Genomic DNA, 25499 nt, shown 5'->3' on the forward strand with positions numbered 1-25499 from the left:
AGTGTGTCGATGAAGGTAGAGCAGTTGATGTTGTATACATTTATTTTAGTAAGGCATTTGATAAGGTTCCCTATGGTCGGCTCATGCAGAAAGTAAGGAGGTGTGGAATAGAGGGAAATTTGGCCAATTGGATAAGTAACTGGCTATCACATAGAAGACAGAGGGTAGTGGTGGATGGAACATTTTCAGACTGGAGACCAGTTACCAGTGGTGTACCACAGGGATCAGTGCTGGGTCCGCTGCTATTTGTGATTTTTATCAATGACTTGGAGGAGGGGGCTAAAGGGCGGGTCAGTAAATTTGCTGATGACACCAAGATTGGTGGAGTAGTGGATGAGGTGGAGGGCTGTTGTAGGCTGCAAAGAGACATTGATAGGATGCAGAGCTGGGCCGAAAAATGACAGACGGAGTTTAACTCTGATAAGTGCGAGGTGATTCATTTTGGTAAAAAATATTTGAATGCAGATTACAGGGTCAACGGCAGGGTTCTGAGGAATGTGGAGGAACAGAGAGATCTTGGGGTTCATGTCCACAGATCCCTGAAGGTTGCCACTCAATTGGATAGAGCCGTGAAGAAGGCTTATAGTGTGTTCGCGTTTATTAACAGGGGGCTTGAGTTTAAGAGCCGCGGGGTTATGCTGCAACTATACATGACCCTGGTGAGACCACATTTGGAGTATTGTGTGCAGTTCTGGTCACCTCACTATAGGAAGGATGTGGAAGCATTGGAAAGTGTGCAAAGGAGATTTACCAGGATGCTGCCTGGTTTGCAGGATAGGTCTTATGAGGAAAGGTTGAGGGAGCTAGGGCTTTTCTCTTTGGAGCGGAGGAGGATGAGAGGCGAATTAATAGAGGTTTATAAGATGATGAGGGGGATAGATAGAGTGGACGTTCAAAGACTATTTCCTCGGGTGGATGTAGCTGTTACAAGGGGGCATAACTATAAGGTTCAGGTGGGAGATATAGGAGGGATGTCCGAGGTAGGTTCTTTACTCAGAGAGTGGTTAGGGTGTGGAATAGACTGCCTGCTGTGATAGTGGAGTCAGACACTTTAGGAACTTTCAAGCGGTTATTGGAAAAGCACATGGAGCACACCAGAATGACAGGGAGTGGGATAGCTTGATCTTGGTTTCGGACAATGCTCGGCACAACATCGAGGGCTGAAGGGCCTGTTCTGTGCTGTACTGTTTTATGTTCTATTCTCCCTGTGTCTGTGTGGGTCTCACTCCCACAACCCAAAGATGTACAGTGTAGGTGGACTGGCCACGCTAAATTGTCCCTTGGAAATGTTTTTTAAAAACTGGACAAACAGGCTGGGAAAATGGTTGCTAAAAATCAAATGACCTTTAGCATTTGAGCTGCAGACAATACCAAATTGCAAGCAAAATGCCTAATTAAAAATGAACATTCATAGTCATCGTGGGAATTTGCACATCTCTTTGTTGAAGGATCGATCAACAAAAAAGAACTCCTATATTTACATTGTGCCTCTCTTTATTTCATTCAGGACAAAAAGGAACCTCAAAACTTATTCAGTAGCAAATGGCAGTGAATGGACACTATCAGCCTATTGTAGTTTGAGGGTTTCCATCATCCAAACGGGACTCAGTAAATCTCAAAGCTGTGACACAACAACTAAGGATTTGGAATCAATATGAACCACACCCTTTTTTGGGAAATAAAACTTTAAACTTGCAAAGTCATATAATGGGGAATCACATTGTTGTCTGCTTTTAAAATCAGCTAGCTGTTTGCAGACAGTTCCATGGGAAAGTCATTGAACTGTGTGGTCAGAAAGCCGAGCCATGAATTAGCTACAAGTCACCAAGCCACCAAGGTAATTAACAACAATCATTTGAAAGCAGGAGATCCCAACACTGAGAATTTCCCAACCTGTTCCAACTTCCAGTCTATCCGAGAACCAAACTCCTGGAAATACAACTACAAGAAACTTCACAACCAGTTGAAATTCCTTCACTTTCCAAGACTCTTGCTTCAATTTAAAAGCATTGAAATCAACAAAGAAACTACAGGCCTGCCACATGGGGGCTGGAGATTATAAACCAGAGATAATTATAAACTGTAACAGTACATTCCCCTCACTTGTGTCTAATCCTTGTGTATGTTCAGAGTGTGGAAATGCCAGCGTTGGACTGGGTGAGCACAGTAAGAAGTTTTACAACACCAGGTTAAAGTCTAACAGATTTGTTTCAAATCACTAGCTTTCGGAGCACTGCTCCTTCCTCAGGTGAATGAAGAGGTTTGTTCCAGAAACATTTATACGGACAAAGTCAAAGATGCAAGACGATACTTTGAATGCAAGCATTTGCAGGTGATTAAGTCTTTACAGAGCCAGAGAGAGGGGTAACCCCAGATTAAAGAGGTGTGAATTGTCTCAAGCCAGGACAGTTGGTAGGATTTTGCAAGCCCAGGCCAGATGGTGGGGGGTGGGGGTGAATGTAATGCGACATGAATCCAAGGTCCCAGTTGAGGGCGTACTCGTGTGCGGAACGTGACTATACGTTTCTGCTCGAAGATTCTGCGTTGTCGCGCGTCCTGGACGCCGCCTTGGAGAACGCTTACCCGAAGATCAGAGGCCGAATGCCCTCGACTGCTGAAGTGTTCCCCGACTGGAAGGGAACATTCCTGCCTGGCGACTGTCCTGGCTTGAGACAATTCACACCTCTTTAACCTGGGGTTACCTCTCTCTCTGGCTCTGTAAATACTTAATTACCTGCAAATGCTTGCATTCAAAGTATCGTCTTGCATCTCTGACTTTGTCCGTATAAATGTTTCTGGAACCTACCTCTTCATTCACCTGAGGAAGGAGCAGTGCTCCGAAATCTAGTGATTTGAAACAAACCTGTTGGACTTTAACCTGGTGTTGTAAGACATCTTACAGAATAACTACACTGCAGTGTTAATGTAAGCCTACTTGTGACACTAATGAATTATTATGATTATTATGTGAAAGTGTGAGATGTTGTGTTTAATTGCCAGTGTGAGACCAGCATACAGTGGTGGTGGTCAGTGGAGGACTGGCCAGGGTGTCAGCTTGCCCAATGGCAAGTGGGTCCCTGATGAAGCGGGCCCCCTAAATCAAATAAAAATGCAATAATGCAATGCATTGCCAGTTAAGAGGCAGAGGAAGAAGAAAAGAATGGCAGATGAGCTTATTGATGATGAAAGAAATTCCTCAGATTCTCTAGCTGATTTTCGAGTAAATGTGTTTACCTAATAATGGATCGCATTGTACAGTCACTAGAATCACGCTTTGTACAACACAAACAGTTGTATAAAGATTTGTCCTGCTTGGACCCAGCAAAGTTTACAACTATTGCAGAGAAGGGCCTTGGAGATGAAGCATTGGAAGGTATTATTAAGCTGTTTTCACAAATCAGCAAAGATCAAGTAATATTGGAATTGTTTTCTTTTGCTTCAAACTTTGATGTATTAAAGCTATTGCTTAATGATGGTGAGAATATGGATTCCAGTTGCAACACTTGTAAAATTTGCAGCACTTGCCCATCGTGTGTACTAAAAATTCTGGCATCCAACAGACTTCATGACAAGGCATATGATAACCTTGATGAACTTTATAAAGTCATCTGCACACTATCAGTTACTCAAGTCCAATGTGAGAGGACATTTTCAAAGCTAAAGATCACAAAGACAAGGTTAAGAAATTCGCTGTCTGAGGAGAATTTGGAATCATACATGTTGCTATCCATTGAAAAGGAATTGTTAGATGAATTGGATGCAGAAGCAATTATTGGCAGATTCGCACAATCATCTAGCGAACACAAACGATTGCTCTTAATATAGTGGACTGCATGCAATGCTCTATTGTGCTTTTGAACTATCTGTTAACGTGTAAATTGTGCAGTAAACTATTTAAAAATATCAACCAATTACTTAAAAAAATTTTTAAAAATTCAATTATAACATTCTGTATTTACATTTGTTATCTACTGCCAGTAATATGTACAGTACATGTACACTGTAATTAATAAGAAATACACATTTTTTCCACAAAAATGTTAATTGCACCCTTTTTTCCATATGTATTTTTAAAAAATTTTATTTATTCGTTATGAAAATTAAATGATAGCATTGTAGTTGTGGGTGGGCCCCCTTTGTCTCCTGGCAACCAATATGTTTAGACCCAATCCGCCACTGGTGGTGGTGAGGTTTTGGGGGTGGAGGCAGAGAGAGAGAGAAAGAGTGTTGCTCACCTTCTTCTGAAAGAAACAGTGTGTGTGTTCAAACAACCAATTGCAACACCCTTTGGTAGCTTTATGGAACTGTCTATTGTGGATTCAGACCAAGCCTACCCTTGGCCTGCAGTAAGAAATGGGTGGAATCCTGGTGACACAGGCTCCCCACCCCAGCCTGAACCAAAGGCTCAAGCCCTTGGCAATAATCCTGCAAATGTGTCACAATATACTAAACAAACTCTAAACATTTCCCATTTGTAGCCCAGGAAATAAGCACAAGCAAGAAAGATATAAATATATCTAATGCACTCTGTTTACACTGATTAAAGGGTGGGAAACTCATTCACCCGGTACTTTGAATATGAACAATATGGAGACAGTTCAGACTGATAAGGAGGAATAATATTGGGGGTTTTCAACCATTCCAAGATTCACAGGAATAAAGGTAATGCATGTGGTCAAAGCGTACTAAACCTTTTATAATGCAATCAGCTCTACTTCTCAGATCAATATGTATCCAGTTCAACCAAGAATGAAGCATTGCTCGAGTTGCTTCTGTGAAATGAATGGGGCACATAGCTGATGTGAGACTAGGAAAACAATTGGAAAATGGTGACCAGATATCTGAGGAGAGAAGAATATAATTAAGAGTAAAAGATAAGGCTTCAGGATTGGGAAAAAGGCAAGTTCAGCAAGATAAAAAAAAGTAGCTGGCCTTAATTAACTGAGCTGAAGAGTTAGCAAACAGGTCAACAGAACAGCAGCAAGAAATGATGAAAGGCAAAATGGATATAGTACAAAATAAATAGTTTGCAGTAAATCGATATGGCTTTGTATGAAAGGATAGAATTGTTTGCGTAAATTGAGATTAAAATGAAATTGAACTTTTTAATGCTTTGGAGAGATAGCAACAATCTAAATTAGCAGTACTTTAATTAAAAGTGTGGAAGATGTATCTTTAGATAATGGCTAAAGGTATTTTGGCATATTCATCTAGAACAACAGTAAAAGCTGATCTTGTAAATAGTTGGCAGCTTAGAACAATCTTGAATATAGATCTTATGGCAAATGAAAATTTGGAGATAAATGTCAAAAGCCTTCAATCAAAGTGAAAAAGCAGCCTGTTTTAGTGCAAGACTCAGAAGCTGACACATGCTGCCAGATTAAAATGCTAATTGTTGACTTGTATGTGTATATTGATTAGAAATTACAACAGACAGTTTAATGCAGTAAATAGATAAGTGGAAGATGCAATTTAATATGGGTAACTGTGAGGTAATAGTTCCTGACACAAAAGAAAGAATGGGAGTATACATTGAATAATTAAAAATACAGAAACATTTATATAGTGTCTTTCATGATCTCTGGTTGTCCCAAAATGCTTTAGAGCCAATTAAGCAGTCACTGCTGCTATGTAGTGTTACGGCTCTGTTAACATTTAAAGAATAAATCCAAACACCCATAAATTACCAACATAACTATGCTACAAGATTTCACTCTTTTTAAAAACAGAAAAACGCTATTGAGTGTATAAAGATAAATTAAACAAAGTTAGCACTATTAACTTAACACTAATGGTTATAAATACTTAGGCTATAAACTCAGTTCTCCTTTTCACTCCCCCTGGCAACGCCACCTGCCCTCCCCACCCCATCCCTATCCCCAAGAGTTTCCTTATCTTACAGAATCTTGAAGATTCATTCACTTTCCCTGGGACCAACTCAAAAAGTATGCCACAGCCCTTTACAATTTACTTTAATTCATCTCCGCATTCCAGCTACCTCAAGGTATGAATTACATGGGGTTCTTTCCATTAGCTTTTCGCTGAACAATCTCCAATGAACTCATGATTGTGGACTTTTCAGCTCGTTTTCCTGGCTTGGGATACGCATAGGCTGTTCTTCCCAGTCTGCTCCCAGAGCTTCAGTAAAACCGATTCTAAGCTAACTATTTAAAATGACTGTTTACTGCCGCAAGGCTCCTTGAGAACCACTGTAGGTTTTTTCACGAGCTGCAGATTTTCCGGTTGCTTTTCTGTCATGAAACTCCATTTAACTAAATTGTCTGCTTCTGTCGGCAAAACACACACAGATAAATTGAATAAAGAAACCTTCCACCTCCACATCCCATCTCCATGTTGGGACATGCTCTTGGAAGTTCTCAAACAGAAATGTGAATGAATTATTTTACCTTACATACTACATGATTTGTAACCCCCAATGAATAATTTATATTGCTGATGGATTTTATGCCCCCTCCACCAGAATTGTTGGCCCTGTTTTACGTTCTGTGGGGAGAGAAACAGAGTTAACGTTTCGAGTCCGTAGAGTCATGTGGACCCAAAATGTTAACTCGGTTTCTCTCTCCATAAATGTTACCAGGCATGCTGATTTTATCCAGCATTTTCTGTTTCCATTTCAGATTTCCAACATCTGCAGTATTTTGCTTTCATTCTGGTTTTGCCTTTTTTTGATGCAGGAACTATATATATATAAATTATTTTTTATTCAAGTATAGTCAGACTTTCTGGCTCTATTATGCTAAGATAAAAGATCTCCTATTTTAAAAATACTTTCACAATTCTATCCATGAAAGTAGTGTTTTTTTAGGGCATCATTGGCTAGGCCAGCATTTGTTGCCCATCCTTATTGCCCTTGTGAAGGTGATGGTGAGCCACCTTCTTAAAGCTTTGCAGTCAATGTATATCTAAAGTACTTTAGGGAGGAAGTTCCAAGATTTTAACCCAGTGACATTGAAGGAAGGACAATATACTGTAGTTCCAAGTCAGGATGGTGTGCGGCTTGGATGGGAACTTGCAGTTGGTGATGTTCCCATGTCTCTGCTGCCCTTAACCTTCTGCATGGTAGAGTTTGTGGATTTGGAATGTGCTGTCAAAGGATCCTTAGCAATTTGCTGCAGTGTGTATCGCAGAGGTTGTGGAGGGAATGAATTTTTAAGATGTTCAATGGGTGTAAATCAAGTGTGTTGCTTTGTTCTGGATGGAATCAAATCTGGATCAAGCCCCAGCTCATCTAAATGTGCAAGGCCGATTTGAGGCTGCATTCTACCAGCTCCCGGGAGTCAACGGTCGTACTGGCGAGGCCTCACCTGTGCGCCAATTAGAACTGGCCTCTAAAAGCGGAGACCAGCCATGATGTCCATTCTGGAAGGTTTGGAGGCCTGTGGAGCTCCCCTAGGTGGTCAGAGGCAGTCCCAGGCACCCAGGTAGTCCCAAGTTGGCACTACCAGAATGTCAAGTTGGCTCTGCCATGGAGCCAGGGGTGGTGCCCGGGTGCCAGGTTGTCAATGCCAGGATGCCTGGTGTGCAGTGAAACGTGGCGGGGCCTGCCGAGGCATGCAATGAAAGGGGGGTGAGGGGTGTATGAAGGGTGGGAGGTGCAGGTGGGGTATGAAGGGGGGTCATGAACGTGGGGAGGGGGGTGGTGAAGGGGATTCCTGAACGGAGGAGCCTGAAAGGGGGGAATGCTCTCTTGAGTGCGGGTGCAATGTCCTGTTGCCCACAAGGATGAATGTTTGTGAGGTAGGGTCACTCCATGCCTGGGTGAGGGCTGCTCGGGGGAGGGGGGCAGTTGCCCCTGGGGGATAAATGTCAAGTCTTGGAGATGTTGTGGGGGTCACATTGCCTGTGGGTGGGGGAGCGTGGGGGACCCTCAATCTCACTTTGAAATTAGGGCATCCTTTCAAAATGGCCAATGAGTTTAGGTCCCCACTGCAGAGAAAATTCCTGCCTGGTATTCTCCGGCCTTTGCGATTCACTTTACCCGCTGGCAGTGCACTCCCGCCTGCTGGTTTCCCAGGGATGTGTGGTGGCTTCATTGACAAGCGATTGGAAGACAGAATTCTGCCACTAGCGAACTGCACACCGCCAAGAAACATGCAGCTGGAGAGCCAGAGAATCTAGCCCCCTAAATCTGAGATTGACCAGTGTGGAACTCCCCAAGCCTCCCAAAAATGACTAAGTTTGGGTGAATACAGGTCTGGATGTCACCCAAAAAAACGACGGGGAACAGATTGCGGAATACGCCCAAAATTACACTTAGGGCTCTGCCAGGATGCCTGGGTCGCACTGCCAGGCTGGAAGTGCCAAGGTGCCTGGTGCCTGATTGCCCAGTCCAGGGCTGGACCTGGAATGTCTTGCCCTTAAAAGGTGGTGTGAGTTTGGGGCTCAAGAACCCCGTAAGAGGCAGGTTGGGTGCAATGTGGGGTCAGGGGGCCATGGTGGGGTCACTGAGGTGGGTTGAAAGATTGGGCATCATTGGGTTCGCTCCCTGCACTGGCAACTGAGCTCATCAGTACAGGAAATAGTGTAAGTGCGGCCTCAACGGGGAGTTTCCGGCTGAGGCCAGATAACCTTGCACAGTGCGATTGGATAGCGGGGTATTTCCTGCACTGCAGGCGCTGAGAAACACCCCGCTAAATGCTGTCAAAACGTGACTCTGTTTTTGTCCCGTTGAATTGCATCGTTAGTTATTTAGGTGAATTGCCCGCCACATCTGTATTTTTGTGACAATGTTGTTTGGGGAATGGTCGCGACATTGGGGAGAATTTCACTAGTTTCCCTCAAATAATACCATCAACTTAAGAATGTAGACGAGAGCCTTAGTTTAATGATCCATCTGGCTGCCATTATCTCACTCAGTGCAACACCATCTCAGTCCTTCATTAGATTATCAGCCTAGAGTTTTGCTTAAATCTCTGGTGTAGGACATGAACCCACATTAAAAGTCAAGGGTCATCACTTCCGGTGACAGCTATGAAGGAGTAAGTCGCGCATTTGGTGGCTCCCACTCGGGTCGGTCTTTTGGAAGTTTTCCCCCGATTTTCTGCCAGACTTGAACTGTAAAACTGAGGACAGAGGCAATTGTGTACTGAATTCCCACATCGGTGCATGGAGAGAAGGACTAGAAGTGTTCATAAAGGTAGAAACAGAAAGACTGAAACTGCAGCGGGAGACAGCATGGCAGAGGACCGGACCTCTGGTTTATTGACCCAGCGGTCAACAGAACAGCTGATGCAAGTTATTCAGGAAGGCTTTGCAAAGCAGGAACGGGACTGCTTGGACCCGATAAAAGAGTCAATTGAGTGGCTGGAGCTTACATTGGATGCCCAAGATCGGGCAATCCAGAAGGTGGAGAAGGCACTGGCTGAGCAGGAGGAACATAACTGTGGTGGAGTTGGAGGTGCGGATGCTGAGGGACCAGCAGAAGAAGCTCCTGAAGAAGGTGGAGGACTGAGAGAATAGGTCCTGCCTGCAGAACTTGAGAATCGTTGGGCTCCCGGAGGGGTCAGAAGGAGCAGACGCTGGGGCATACATCACAGATATATTTGAGAAGATGCTGGGGGTGTGCAGCATTCTCTCGACCTTTGGAGGTGGACAGGGCTCACAGAGCACTCGTGAGGAAGCTGCGAATGGGAGACTCTCTCCTCCCCTCCTCCCCCCCCCCCCCCCCCCAAGGGCAATGGTGGTGAGATTCCACAGGTACTTAGATAAGGAGCGTATTTTACAGTGGGCCAAGCAGACACGGAGCTGTAAATGGGAGAACAGTATCCTGCGGTTCTACCAAGGCCTGAGTGTAGAGGTGGCCAGGAGAAGAGCAGGCTTCAACCAGATTAGGTCGATCCTTTTTAAGAAAAAGGTGAAGTTCGGACAGCAGTATCCAGCTCGTCTCTGGGTCACGTACGAGGAACAGCACTTTTATTTCGAGTCGCCTGAGAACGCGCTGGACTTCGTGTAAAGGAAAGGACTGGTGGTGGACTGAGAACTTTTGAACTTTGCTGCAACATTCATGGTTTTTTTGTTCTTTTTGTTTCTCTGTTTTTTTCAAAAAAAAAAGTTTCCCGTTTTTTGTTTTGTCGAAGCTGTTTGTAATGCCTTCAGTATTGGCTTGGGACCAGTGGCAGAGCTGAGTAAGTTGAGGTTTTCATTTGCACTCTGGGGGATGGAGGTTTGCTTGTTTAGATTTTGGTGTTTTTCTGTCAGGCAATTGTGTGCGGATTGTTTGATTTGGAGTATGTTCAGCGCGGGGTGGGGTGGGAACAATAGGTGGGAGACTAACGGCGCCAGGGATGGGGGCCACCAAGCTAGCTGGGCGGGCTAGCTCACGGAAGCGCAGTGGGGAGTGTGCATGTTTGGGTTATCAAAGGGGTTACGTTGCAGAGTTTTGTTACTGGGGGGGGGGGTAGAATGTTCTGCTGACGAGGGAGGGACTTGGGCCAAGGAGGTTGGGGGCGGAGGCTGCCTGGGGGCGGGCCGGTGGAGGCGCAGAGCATGGGCGGGAGGTGGGCCCAAAAAAGAGGATGGCTGATCGGGGGGAGCAGGGGGGGGGGGGGGAGAGCAATGAGACCCCCAACTAGACTGATCACCTGGAATGTTTGAGGGTTAAATGAAATGAATATGAAAAATGCTTATTGTCACGAGTAGGCTTCAATGAAGTTAGTGAAAAGTCCCTAGTCGCCACATTCCAGCGCCTGTTCGGGGAGGCTGGTACGGGAATTGAACCATGCTGCTGGCCTGCCTTGGTCTGCTTTAAAAGCCAGCGATTTAGCCCAGTGTGCTAAACCAGTCGGTCAAATGTATTCGCACATCTTAGGGGACTGAAGGCGGACGTGGTAATGTTGCAGGAGACACACCTTAGAGTAACTGACCAGATTAGAGGAAAGGCTGGGTCAGTCAGGTCTTTCATTCGGGACTGGATACAAAGACTAGAGAGGTCGCGATCCTGATCAATAAGCGGGTGGTATTTGAGGCGGGTAGAATAGTTTTGCATGTGGGAGTTCGGTACATTATGGTCAGTGGGAAACTGGAGGGGGTGCAGGTAGTATTAGTAAATGTGTATGCACCAAATTGGGACGATGTGGAGTTTATAAAGAGGATGCTGGGAAAACCTGGCTATCGGACATGAATAGCTTTCTCTGTTTGGAGAAAATCAAGTTTGCCTTGAGTGGGTCACTGTTAGGGTTCGCCCGGTGGTGGCAACTGTTCGTCAACTTCTTCGCGGAAAATTAATCGTCAGCAGAAGGGGGGGGCGGTTAGTTTAGCTTAGAGTAGGGGTTAATAAAGATGGGACCAGTAAGGGAGGGAGACGGCTTTTGCACTATGTTTATAGTTTCATGTACATTGTTTATTGTGTTGTTCTTTTAATACCAAAAAATACCTCAATAAAATGTTTATTAAAAAGTCAAGGGTGATGGTTTTACCCACTGAACCCAGGTTAGCACGCTTAATGGAAAGTTACTAAAATGTTAGGCTCAATATTCAGAACTTGGAGATTAAATAATAGGAAGAAAGTAACAATACTAGAACTTCTCTGGCCACCATTGGAGTTTTTCACACTCTACTTCAGTAACTTTGCTAAAATTGTGGAAGAAACTCTGTGCATGTACAATTGAACTTGGAAGAGGAGGAATGATCGAATCCCAACTGGATAAACTGTGCAATACTTGTAAATAGGCCTGGATTGTTCTTACACTTTTACACTGATTTGCAGCGATCAGAAATCTGTAACTGGGGATCTTAGACCTTGTGAAGAGACCACACAAGGGCCGCAACGAGATGAAAGGACTTTATTGAGAGGTAGGGCTGAATTTTGCCGACATTGCTGGAGTCCTTCGCCAGCCTCAGTTCTGGATTGGAACCCTGAAAGTAGCTGTGGCAAGACGCACTCCATGATCCTCCCAGAGGCAATCATTAAGAAGCAGCGCCCATCGCCCAGTCCAATTAAGGACACTTGGTGAACCAGTGAGGTGCAAGGTCCGATCAGAGGGCCCGTTGCAATGTCCATCTGGTAGTCCCACCAGGATTGATAGGGGTTACTGGGAGGGTTAAGGGACTGTGAGCATATCTCAAAATGGAGACATTCTCTGCAAGGTGGTAATAAGTTTAAAAGCCCTCATGGCCACAAACTGCCAGCCCATCATTGCGAAGGGGAAACCCTCTATTGAGTGAGCTCCAGTTGAGGCCACCATATCTCAGTGGGTCCATGCTGGGCTGATATAGAGGAGGCATTAATGGCTCCCCCGTCTGCTGCTGGATGCTGCTTCCAGTCAATGATTGGCTCTGGCCTCAGCAGGGAAGCCCAGCTGCCATAGGGAAGCTATCCCAATGTGCTATTTTCCAATTTTTCTGCCAGTCCAGCCTCCTCCCTAGCTTTTGCAGACCAACCCATAAAGTATAAATCAAGAATTTTAAGTTAAGGCATTTAAACCTATATAAAATCATATACTGATAGCACATTAAGAGAGCAAGAGAAATGTGTCATTTAAAGAAAAAAGAAAGTTAAAAATACAACTACTTTTGAATTGCCAGCAATTATTCAAATCTGCAGGAATGGGATGCAGCACTTGTAAAAATTAATCTTCAGTGCCAGCAAGGTGATTTGGCAGTCATTACGACTCCTTACACGGTTAAAAAAATCAATTGGACTTGAATGAAAAAACCCTAACTTAATTTTGTCAGAATCTCTGACACTTACAATCTGTCACTGGCATATATTAGATATTTAACCTGTTTGGCTACATTATCAACTCACCTTCCTTGGCTATCAAGTCCTGGAGTGGGACTCGAAGGCAAATTTTCTGACTTAGAGACAATGTCGCTACCACTATGCCACAAGACCGCCTCCTATTTCAAGGAGGAGGTCATTATCTAAAGGTCATCCAGATTGTACTTGGGGATCATTTCTCAATCTCCATACCCGATTAGCTAAAGATAATTGTCACATCTTTCTTCCCATGCATCTCCCTACATAGCAGATGACAAACAGGATTTTGAAATTGCCATGCCGTTAGCTACCTGTAAATTACACTGATTTTATTCAATGCACTCATTAATTATACATTTGAATTTCATCAATTCAACAAGTAAATTTAATAATCCAATCGGGTGGTAAAAGAAACATTAATTGTATGCAAGAGAAACAATTGTCTTGAACAATTAATTGCTGATGTTATGTCAGCTTAAGGACTTTATTTAAAAAATGTCCTCACATATCAATTTATCGGAACGAACAAATGGTGGAGCACTTTCTGTACAGAAGAACAGTTGTCAGATATGAAGGAACTATAATTGTGCTTACTGTCAGAGAGACTTATCACCCGTGTGGTTTTTAAGCTAGTTGCTTGTTTATTTTTAATGTTAAAAAAGCAAAAATTCATTTTCTAGCCATTTGCGCTCCAGAATCTGATTTGCATGGTCTAAGACAGCAAAGGAATGGTGTGTTAAAATTGAGCAGTCAAACTGCTCCCATAGTTGCACATCTACCAGGGCCTCAAAATTAAGTTCAGCATCACCTACAAGAAGGGAAGCAATAAATATCAATGTATTATACTTAATGGAGACTGGAAGCACCAGACAGAGAAAAACACTTTTTGTGCAAAATTAATATATTCAAATCTTTGGTGGCATCAACCTGCCCCTAGTTAAAATACACATTATTTAGTTCAAACCATGACCAAATTTATGTAGAAATTTTAGCATAATGTCCCAACGTTCTTCACAGTGTGTTATCCAACTAAATTTGACATAAAAACAGAAAATGCTGGAAAAACTCAGCAAGCAGGGGCAGCAGGGTAGCATGGTGGTTAGCATAAATGCTTCACAGCTCCAGGGTCCCAGGTTCGATTCCCGGCTGGGTCACTGTCTGTGTGGAGTCTGCACGTCCTCCCCCTGTGTGCGTGGGTTTCCTCCGGGTGCTCCGGTTTCCTCCCACAGTCCAAAGATGTGCGGGTTAGGTGGATTGGCCATGCTAAATTGCCTGTAGTGTTCTAATAAAAGTAAGGTTAAGGGGGGGTTGTTGGGTTACGGGTATAGGGTGGATACGTGGGTTGAGTAGGGTGATCATGGCTCGGCACAACATTGAGGGCCGAAGGGCCTGTTCTGTGCTGTACTGTTCTATGTTCTATGTTCTAAGTGTTGCAACATCCAAATAAAGAGAAACAGAGGTAATATTTTGAGTCTGTATGATTCTTCTTCAGAACAGTTATCCTTATTTTATTTCAGTTATTCTAATATAGACTGAGACAATAATAGTATAAAAGGGCAATGAGGGGAAAGAGTTTCTGAAGTGGGTTCAGGAGAATTAAAATGGACACTGAGCCACATAAGGAGATGCTAGCAGATTTCCGAAACTTGGTCAAAGAGGGAGGTTTCTAGGAGAGTCCTCCAGGAGAGAAAGCTGAAGGGATGGAGTGATTTCGGAAGGGAATTCTAGAGCTCAGGGTTTGGACAGCTGAAAAGTTGGCCATCAATGGCAGAGTGATTAAATCAGAGTTGTGCAAGAGTCTAGAATTGGAGCAGCATAGCAATCTCAGAGGCACTTACCGGGATTGGGAGGGACATGGCCATGGAGGGATTTAAAAACAAGGGTGAACATTTTTAAATTGAGGCAATACTGGACAGGAGCTAATTTTGGTTAGCAAGCACAGGGGTGGTGGCATACATGACATGGTAGGTGTTAGGATATGTGCAACAGAGGACACGATCGACCCGAATGACAACAGAGTTCCGTAGTGAGCACGATTGATACAGAGCCTCCGCGATGAATGATCCTGAGTGCAGAAAACGGGACTGAGGAGCTCAGCTCGCTGGAACTCCTCAGTGCAGAAAGCGATCAGGGTGCCATTTTTAAACGACATCCTGATTTCTCGACCGCTCGACACGACCTTCGAACCCCTATAATGTGGCCTTCAGCCCCACCCCCCACCCGCCCCACATCCCCAGCTTGTCACCTTGGCAGTGCCACCTCAGCACCTTGGCAGTGCCAGGCTGACATCCAGGTGGCACTGACAAGATGCCAGGCTGGCACTGCCAGGGTGCTTCCCTGCCCAGAGGGCAAGCACCTAGGGGTCTCTGATCCCTTGGGCAACCCCCACGAGTGCCGTTCCGTCTGGTCCCCATTCGCACAGACCAGTACAAAATGGCACTCTCACAAAATCTGCAAGGCGAGTGGTTCCCGCACCAGCCTCTCCGAACAGGCGCCAGAATGTGGCAACTAGGGGCCTTTCACAGTAACTTAATTGAAGCCTACTCGTGACAATAATTGATTATTATTATTACTACTATGTTAGATCCCATGCCTTGGGTAGATTGTGGGAATGCATATTAGAGTGAGACTAGCTGTCTCACTACAACACGGCCAGTAGGTCGTGGAGTGAGTTTGGTGAGGACAAATTTACCTAGGCGATAGATGGGAGGCTGTCCAGAACAGTATTTAAGAAGTAAAGGTTGTCGGAAATAAATAGATTGTAATTCACAAATTTTAATTGGTAAATTATTTCCCTGAAGTTACAATAGCATGTGTCAAATCTTGGTCAAAAGTTAAGACTTCAATTAACAGGTTGTTACAATTGCCCTGTAGATCATCAGAACCTTTTGCTGAAGTAGCCACAATGAAGTATTCTTGTTGAAGTCGAAAATGTTACCAGTGAATTAGACTGTTCAGTGTTTTATCATCACTATGGAATGTTTAACTGCGGTCACACATTCTTGCCGTTTAATATATTCAAATTACAAAATGCAATTAAAGAATTAGTTATTGAGGCAAGCATACATTAGCAAGCATATCCATTTTCATAATGTGTTTCCAGAATGACAGACTAAGGTTACATTTTGTGACACAAATTTCTGAATCATTGGGCGGGATTCTCCGACCCCCCCGCCGGGTCAGAGAATCGCCGGGGGTCGGCGTGAATCCCGCCCCACCGTCCTCAAAATTCTTCGGCCCCCCAAAAATCGGCCCGGCGTGAATCGAGCCGCGCGCCTCGGAGAATGGCAAGGCGCGACTCAGCCCCAGGGCTGCACGAATTCTCCGGCCCGTGATTGGCCGAAGTCCCTCCCGTTTTTTGCCAGTCCCGCTGGCGTAAATTGGAATAGATCCCTTACCGGCGAGACCTGGTGGCGCGGGCAGCCTCCGGGGTTGTTGGGGGGGGATCTGGCCCCAGGAGGTGCCCTCACAGTGGCCTGGCCCGCGATTGGGGCCCACCGATCCGCCGGCAGGACTGTGCCGTGGGGGCACTCTATTGTTCCGCACCGGCGGTTGTAGCAGTCCGCCATTGCCAGTGCGGAAACAAAGCTCTCTGCGCATACGCGGGGGTTGACACCAGCACACACTGGCGCTCCCGTGCATGTGCCAACTCGCGCCGGACGGCGGAGGCCCTTCGGCGGCAGTTGGTGTGGTGCCAAGCCCCTAACCCACTGGCCGGTGGGGCGCAAACCACTCCGGGGGCGGGCCTAGCCCCTGAAGGTGTGGAGGATTCCACACCTTTGGGGCGGCCCGACGCCAGAGTGGTTCACGCCACTCTGTCCCGCCGGAGTTGCCTGCCCCGCCAAATACGGCAGAATCCTGCCCATTGTTTCTGAAGTAATTTCTTCCATTGACCAAGAGCGCAATTGAACCATCGCGTTGCACCCAGCACGGATGGGCGTGCCGGTTTAAATAGCAGGAAAGGCCGGAATCTAGGGTCACACCGGACGCAAATCAGTTTGCTACCTAACTGGCCTAAATATGACGATCATATCATTAACCCTATTTGCCTTAAATTGCATCTCATAAGCAAGATTGACGTTGAATGTAACAGCCTCCCGGGAATTAACCGGCTCCTGCGCGAGTAATCTCGGGGGTGTCGTTTAGCTCTCCTTTTTTTAAATGTTTAAATGGCGCAATGGCTGTTGAGGGGAACTGAGGTGGTGAGTAGCTATTTCCATTTTGCGGCATGAAGCTCAAGGGCAACACCAGGGCCATGGGGAGGGAGGGGGGCGGGTTGAGGGGCTTTTCATTCATGAGGTCTTAAAGCCATCTTTAAATACTATAGATTCCTCCATCAGGGGAAAATAAAGTTGCTGCCTGTTTGCCCTTTAAACAGTTCCAGGGCAGAGCCCTGGTCTTGGTTATATGCTGAAAGTCACTTTAACTCCCTTTGACTGTGGGCAGCCTCTAGCTTCACATCTGCAGGCTATTGTTAATAAAAAATTGGCCTCATTGATTGTCAGAGCACTTCAAAGTAGCAGGTTGTGTTTGCTGCTTTCTCCTGCTGGTGGCTGCAGATGCCTGGAGGCTGCTGTTGCTTTTTCCTTTCTTTTCAGTAGCTGTAAAGAAGAATTTTTTTTTCCAAGATACCTGGGTCCTGGAACACCGGATGTATGAGTCAAGAGGCAATCCGGCTTGAAGTAAGTAGATGCTGTGGGACCTAGTGCTAACATTGTTCCAAATGGACCACTTGCTAATGCCGTTGGAGAAATGATTTGCAGATTGCTGGTGCCTTGGTTGCTGGTGTGGTGAGTTCGCATGTAACTGGCACGTCACCGTGAGTAAACCGCGCTTGAAATCAAAGATGTTCAACTGCACAGTGAAATATGTGGATGCCAGGATTTAGTTCTGGTGAGATTGGACCGTGTGGGAGGCCCTGCACAGTTGCAGCTCCTGGATGGAGAATGGCACTCATACGTGGAACAAGCCACACATTGATGGACCGATCATTTCTCTGGCAAGTATCTGGACATGATAATTCATCCTCCATTTCTGTTGAGGAACATGTGAGGTGTGAAGCCATCTGTTTTGTTTTGTGCAAATGGGCTGATATAGCTTTGTACTTGTACCAATATGGAACGGTGACCTTTCCTTGTTGTTTAATGGTTAGTGTGATGTGTGAAATGTTACAGTTGATTTTCAAATCTTTGTTACTATTGACCGTTGAACAAACAAAATCTGCTCAATAGGATTCCTGTGGGTGCACATGCGATTTGATGATTGATTATTGCAATGCATTTCAATCAAACTTTGAAGCCTGAACAGTTTGCCTGAACTCTAGAACATGTCTGCGTGGGTGTCACCCCCCCACAGACCAAAATGATGTGCAGGCTAGGTGGATTGGCCACGCTATATTGCCCCATAATTGGAAAAAAATAATTGGGTGCTCTAAATTGATTTTAAAAACCAATATACGAGGCAGGAGAGTGATGATCATTCACCAAAGGGTAAGCTCTGGTGCCTGTTTATGCCAAAGTCTGATTCCTGTCTTTCTGCTGACAACGGACTCATACCCATCTCTGAATGGTGTCTGTGTGGGGGCGTTTGATCTTGGACCACTGTGCCCAAGAGTTCAGGGGAGTGGAGGGCCCGCTGTGAAGATGCTCCACAGCGACTGGAACCTGATGTCAAGGCCCTCAGCCATGGTTGTCACATCCTGAGCCATGCAGTGGACACCGCCATTCAAGACACTGATCTTGTGCTCCAGGCTTTCCACTGTGGTTGCCACAGTTGCAGTGTTGGCCTTGATGTCATGCATTGTCAGCATCATCTCCTGCGCTTGAACCTTTTGGGACTTCTCCAAGTGGCGATGGAATGCCGGCAACCCCAAAGCGAGGAGCAGGTCTGCGCGATGCCTTTCTTATGTGTTGACTGGGAGTGAGGGTGCATTTAAAAGCAGCTCCCTCTTGTTGGCAGCAAGAAGCTGAGGCGCAAGTCTGACGAATCAACCGGCGAGATAGCTAGTAAGAGACACTCATGGGGGCTCACTTTCGGCACTAAGTACCTTTAAGTATGGGCGATGATCTCGCCAACGTGGCATCGAGACAAACGCCACAGCAGTGTCCAAAGAACAATACAGCACAGAAACAGGCCCTTCAGCTCTCCAAGCTTGCACCGGTCATGATACCAACCTTTGCCAAAACCCTCAGCACTTCCTTATGCTGTAACCCTCTATACACATTCTATCCATGTGTTTGTCAAGATGCCTTTTGAACGCCTTTAGTGTATCTGCTTCCACAACCTCCCCTGGCAACACGTTCCAGGCACTCACCACCCTCTGCGTAAAAAGTTGCCTCGCACATCTCCTCTAAACTTTGCCCACGGATCAAAGTTTAGAGGAGATATGCGAGGGAGATAATCGGAGAACTTTACCCAGGACATTTATTTTTATTTGTTTCTGATCCTTACATTGAGCAGCTGTTTCTTTGCATAATTTAACACATTCCAGTTAATAACAGTGTTTCTAAGTACTGACAATTAAAGTATAAAGATACATTGATGGAAATCCTTTGATTGCAATAAGCTTGAATTGCACTGTGAATTTTTGAAAAATTACATTATCTCAAATTTTTGACCAATTAATCTACTTTGATATGAAGCCTTTTGATAGATGACTAAAAATTTGCATGAAATTCTGATAGAAAAAAGCTAATATAAATACACACACCTGTAATAGTGAATCAGAGGCCAGCCGGACTCTCTGCTGGAAAAGAACACTCAATGCTCGATTTTGCTGTTCAAGATCAAACACCCTTGTGCGTAATTTCAGACACTCTTCTCTTAAATCCTGCAGGTATAATTATAGTGTAGTAGAGAGTTACAGAAATATTTTTATTATTAAAATATTCTATTTTTTAGAGAATCGATACGGTAGAATGGAAAAAAAAGAATGCAATCTCAATAAATGGGTTCAATTGATGCTATATACATTTCCAGTGATTTTGATCAGTGAGCTGCAATATGAACCTCCTTTACCCCCAACCTTAGACTGGGCCATTACTCTCTAATGCATTTCGCACTCGTATTTTACTTCCTTGTCTTCATGAAGTGGGTTTTAAAAGGACTGCTACTTGCTTTTGGAAAACAAATAGCTAGAATCGGTTTACATGACACTATCCATATTAGTACTAACCACCATGAGGAGTAGATTAAATTATTCAACACCAACATTTTGATAGAAGGACAGTGCAAAATACAGAACCCAACAAAGGGAACAAATAATAACAAACTGAGGTACAGATTTAAAAAAATAATTAATGCACATGATGAAGCCATGAACGTACATTAGTTAAATTTTATCCCTTTTATTTTTCCCCGCTGCTGGTTTAATTCATTAATTGAGAAGACCTTCCCAGAGAGGTTAAAAGGCATAGAAACATACAATGCTGACAATCGCATATAATGGTTTTAACAAGTGCACATAACTATTACATCATAGATTTTCTTTTTTCTGACATAGGAAGATACTATAGACACCAATTTCCCTACTTGGCCCAATCTTTTATAGTGCCCTATTGAATCAGAGCAATGTGATTTGGCATGGCGCACTCTAGTTTGCTCTCCCTTCAGAAGAAGAGCCACATCATTGCAGCTTAATTCCTCCACAAGCTGTTCTGACTGAGATCATACGTGATCAGCAGAGAACCTCAATGTTTCCAATCCAGCCACTACCTGTTAAAATGCAACTTGTGCCAGTGAAATATTATTTACATCACAGGACTGTACTCGTTTTACAAAATTACTGCGCCTGAATTTGCCAATGACTCATGGTGGGGGAATGACATAATCATTATTATAGCCATTAAGAGAGATGTGCCACTAAACCACTTGTATTGTTCTCAACCTCACTTCTGTTCTTTCTAACATAATGTAGCAAATTGTTCAGTTTCTAATCTTGTGTATCTTGGCTTTATAACAATTAGACTAGGGCCAGGATTTTACAGCCCTGTTGTCCCAGGATCTACAAAGGGGGATTCAGTGGCTGAGCTAAAACTCCAGTGACTTTCGACAGGATTGGCTCCTCAGGAAATAGACTCACCTTTTGAGTAAGCAATGCCTGAACCACTTGATTGGCAACCTTTGGAAATAAAACATACAGAATAATGATCAACAATTGTGTTACATTACTCCAAATCCTGACATAATGTCCAATGAAATTCATCTTTATGGCAGTTAATCATGAATGTTTATATGATTTAATAACCTTCTGGGTCTTTGACAGCTGTTTGCTTTGGGCTAAAGCTATGTTATCGTGGAATGCTTTCTACCCTCTCCCTGACAAGCAACCCCAAAGGGGTTAGAATGTGAAATGTGAGTGGTGCATAAACATCAGCAAGACCTTGTTGATCCGAATTGCCCCCTTTCTGTGCTAGAAATACTTTGTTGCATGTTCCACTTCTGTTGAAAGTCTTGCTTCATTGCTTTATCCTGTCTCTTTTAAATTTTTCACTGCCCGTGCACTCGGTCAATAGATCAACAATTTTTGCCGTTTCCATAACAGTGGGCTGTGGACCAAAGGCTGGAAAATAGGAGTTGGCTGGATAGCTCTTTTTCAGCTGATACAAACTATTGGGCTAGGTCACAGAATTGTTATGGCACAGGAGGCCATTTGGCCCATCGTGTCTGCACCGGCTCTCCAAACGGGAATCATGACTAAATTTAATTTTAATAATCTTTATTGCCACAAATAAGCTTACATTAACACTGCAATGAAGTTACTTGAAAAGCCCCTAGTCGCCACGTTCTGGCGCCTGTTTGGGTACACAGAGGAGAATTCAGAATGTCCAAGTTACCCAACAGCACGTCTTTTGGGACTTGTGGGAGGGAACCGAAGCACCCGGAGGAACCCCACGTAGAGACAGGGAGAACATGCAGACACCGCACAATGATCCAAGCCAGGAATCGAACCTGAGACCCTGGAGCGATGAAGCAACAGCGCTACCCTGCTTTTCCCCCCAACACACTTGTTTTTATTCAAGTAATCATATAATGCCCTCTTGAATGCCTCAATCGAACTTGCCTCCACCACACTTCCAGGCAGCACATTCCAGACCTGAACCACCCATTGTATGAAGAAGTTTTTTCTCAGATCACATTTACTTATTTTTCAAATCACTTTAAATCTGTGGCCTCTGGCTCTTGATCCTTTTACGAGCGGAAACAGATTCTCCCCAGTTACTCTGTCCATCCCACTCATGATTTTGAACATCTCTACCAAATCGCCTCTTAACCTTCTCTCCATGGACAGCAGTCCCAACCTCCCTAATCGAAGTTCCTCATCCCTTGGAGCATCCTTTAATGTCTGAAATTTTCTCTGGTTTTCAAATGCAGAACTTATTTAGTCTGTAAGGCATACTGAAGGGATTATAATATAGTGTGCATGGAGTATTGCAATATTTATTCGGCAGTAATTGTTCATCGAAATGCAAGCACGGTATTTGGTTTCCTGAACAAAAATGTACCAAGTGGCAAATTTAAGCAAATTATAAAGTGCTTGTTTCTTGACAGTGAAATGCTTCTTGATAAATATTGATGTTTCAGTGGATCATTCTATTACTATAATGGCAGCCAGTTTTTGTGAAACATTGCAATAATACACTTTACTCACAGTTACCAGCTCTTGGACTGGAACATACAGACTACAGAGTATAACTGACCAAATCAACTTACAAGTCATTGATTAGTGGAAGACTATCAAGTTATCCAAACTAACCCATTTAAGTGCACAGTTCTTCCTCCACTCATCCAAACAGAACACTTATGATGAGGCAAAAATGTGTTGCACACTAATTATGTTCTCCAAGAAAAGAGTAACTACAAATTCTAGAGTGAAACTGAATACAAATTCAAAATTGCAAACGCTGCTAAAAATACTGTTGACAATAAATGGAGTAATATTGGGAACAATTCTAAAACTAATCAAAAAAGGATAAATTTACTTTTTAAATATCTCACATCTCAGTATCTTAGCCTGCGGTCATATAGAAGGGAACATAAATATATGTTGCTGCATAAAACCCAAACGTCTTCCTATATAAATGCAATACTCGCATGTTCTGGTCGTGCCCAAAATTGATGGAGTTCTGGGAGTCCTTCTTGGGGACCATGCCAGAGATTTTGGGGGTGAAGTGGCTCCAAGTGGGTGGCAGTATTCGGTGTTTCGGACGATCTGGGAGTGCAGGTGGGGAGAGAGGCTGATGAGTTGACCCTTGCCTCCTGATAGCCCAGAGGTGGTTTTTAAAAAAAAATATTTTTATTCTCCTCCTTTTTCACATTTTCTCCCAAATTTACACCCACCAACAATAAACAATAATCAGTAACAAATGTGTCAATCCTTATACCAATAACAATGATCCATCCTCCCACCAGACCCCAGACATTAGCCCGCATGTTCACACAAATGACAAAAAGGAATTAGGTATCACCCATAGTTACCATTAACACACACCGGCCCCCTCCCCCCAACCCTCCCACCCACACGTCCCAACTGATGTTCGATGTTATCCAGTTCTTGAAAGTGCATAATGAATAATGCCCATGAATTGTAGAATCCCTCCATCCTTCCCCTCAGTTCAAACTTAACCTTCTCAAGAGTCAAGAATTCCAACAGATCCCCCGCCACGCCAGGGCACTGGATGGAGAGGTTGCTCTCCAACCTATCAGGATCCGCCTTCGAGCAATCAATGAGGCGAAGGCTACAACATCTGCCTCCGCACCCGTTTCCAAACCGGGCTGGTCCGACACCCAAATATGGCCTCCCGGGGGCCCGGGTCCAGTTTCACGAGCACCACTTTAGAAATTACCCTAAAAACCTTCTTCCAGTCATCCTCTAGCTTTGGACAGGACCAAAACATATGAACGTGATTAGCAGGGCCCCCCGCAACGTTCACACACATCTTCTACTCCTTCAAAGAATCGGCTCATCCTCGCCCTTGTGAAGTGTGCTCTGTATATCACCTTCAGCTGCATCAGCCCAAACCTCGCGCACGAGGTGGAGGCATTCACTCTCTGGAGCACCTCACACCAGAACCCCTCCTCCATATCCTCTCCCAACTCTTCCACCCGGAGGTGGATCTTGTTAGAATAGTGGGCTCCGGAGCCACCCAACGTGAGTGACCTGGTGGAATTCTTGCATCTGGAGAAAATCAAGTTCGCCATTCCAGGGTTTCCTCTCGAGATGGATGTTGTTCACCTCCTACTTTGAGAATCTGTGAATGTTAGCGGATGGGGGTTGGAGGATGTGGTTGAGTCGGTGTTATTTTGTGTTATAGTTATTACTGTTTTAGAGGTTCACTTTAAATGACTTGGAGGAGGGGGCTGAAGGGTGGGTCAGTAAATTTGCTGACGACACCAAGTTTGGTGGTGTAGTGGATGAGGTGGAGGGCTGTTGTAGGCTGCAAAGAGACATTGATAAGATGCAGAGCTGGGCTGAAAAATGGCAGGTGGAGTTTAACCTGATAAGTGCGAGATGATTCATTTTGGGAGGAAAAATTTGAATGCGGATTACAGGGTCAACGGCAGGGTTCTGAGGAATGTGGCGAAACAGAGAGATCTTGGGGTTCATGTCCACAGATCTCTGAAGGTTGCCACTCAATTGGATAGAGCCGTGAAGAAGTCTTATAAGTGTGTTAGCGTTTATTAACGGGGGCTTGAGTTTAAGAGCCGCGGGGTTATGCTGCAACTATACATGACCCTGGTGAGACCACATTTGGAGTATTGTGTGCAGTTCTGGTCACCTCACTATAGGAAGTATGTGGAAGCATTGGAAAGGGTGCAAAGGAGATTTACAAGGATGCTGCCTGGTTTGCAGGATAGGTCTTATGAGGAAAGGTTTTTTGGAGTGAGGAGGATGAGAGGCGACCTAATAGAGGTTTATAAGATGATGAGGGGGATAGATAGAGTGGACGTTCAGAGACTATTTCCTCGGGTGGATGTAGCTGTTACAAGGGGGCATAACTATAAAGTTCAGGGTGGGAGATATAGGAGGGATGTCTGAGGTAGGTTCTTTACTCAGAGTGGTTAGGGTGTGGAATGGTCTGCCTGCTGTGATAGTGGAGTCGGTCACTTTAGGAACTTTCAAGCGGTTATTGGATAGGCACATGGAGCACACCAGAATGACAGGGAGTGGGATAACTTGATCTTGGTTTCGGACAAAACTCGGCACAACATCGAGGGCCGAAGGGCCTGTTCTGTGCTGTACTGTTCTATGTTCTATGTTCTAAAACAAATTGTGGATGCTTGCAATCTGAAATATAAAAGGAAAACGTCGAAGAGACTTAGCAACTCTAGCAGCATTGTAGAGAGAGGAACAGAGTCAATTGTTGGAATTCTCCAGTAGTTGCCTTTCAATTTCCCCTCCGGCAGCGCACCTCCACCAGCGGGCTTTGCGGCGGCGTAGGGTGGTTGCCACGAGAAATCCCATTGACTATCGGCGGGAAGATAGAATCCTTCCACCAACGAATGGCACGCGGCCAAGAAACTCGGGACTGGCGGATCGCAGAATCTCGCCCAATGACTCTGAAGAAATGTGATACAGATTCAAAATGTTAACTCTCTATTTTTCTCTCTCTCTCCACAGGTCCAATGAATTTTAAAAGTCAAAACAAATGTTTATAGAATTCCTACACTGTGGTCTTTACATCAAGCAAAATGTAAACTCTGAGTAAATGAGAATATTTTGTTCATTGTTGAAAGCATTAATTAAAATAAAAGTACTTGCAAGACAGTGGCGGAGCAGTGA

The 25499-nt window shown here is 44.5% G+C and overlaps 1 protein-coding gene and 1 long non-coding RNA gene across 14 annotated transcripts in view; one reads left to right on the forward strand and one right to left on the reverse strand.

The window, feature by feature from the left end:
* nckap5l (NCK-associated protein 5-like) overlaps positions 1–25499 on the reverse strand; it is an 837372-nt gene that overhangs the window by 228284 nt on the left and 583589 nt on the right. For all 13 annotated transcript variants that reach the window (XM_038789861.1, XM_038789862.1, XM_038789866.1 and 10 more), the window contains 2 exons: positions 20799–20837; positions 19428–19547 (listed from right to left, as the gene is read on the reverse strand). In XM_038789861.1, coding sequence (XP_038645789.1) covers positions 19428–19547; positions 20799–20837 — 159 coding nt within the window. The remainder of the gene's footprint in view (positions 1–19427; positions 19548–20798; positions 20838–25499) is intronic.
* Positions 1–25499, forward strand: part of LOC119962061 — a 45318-nt gene that overhangs the window by 5215 nt on the left and 14604 nt on the right. The window lies entirely within an intron of this gene.

This window comes from Scyliorhinus canicula, chromosome 2 (genome assembly GCF_902713615.1).
Source record: "Scyliorhinus canicula chromosome 2, sScyCan1.1, whole genome shotgun sequence".
In the NCBI taxonomy this organism is placed as follows: Eukaryota; Metazoa; Chordata; class Chondrichthyes; order Carcharhiniformes; family Scyliorhinidae; genus Scyliorhinus; species Scyliorhinus canicula.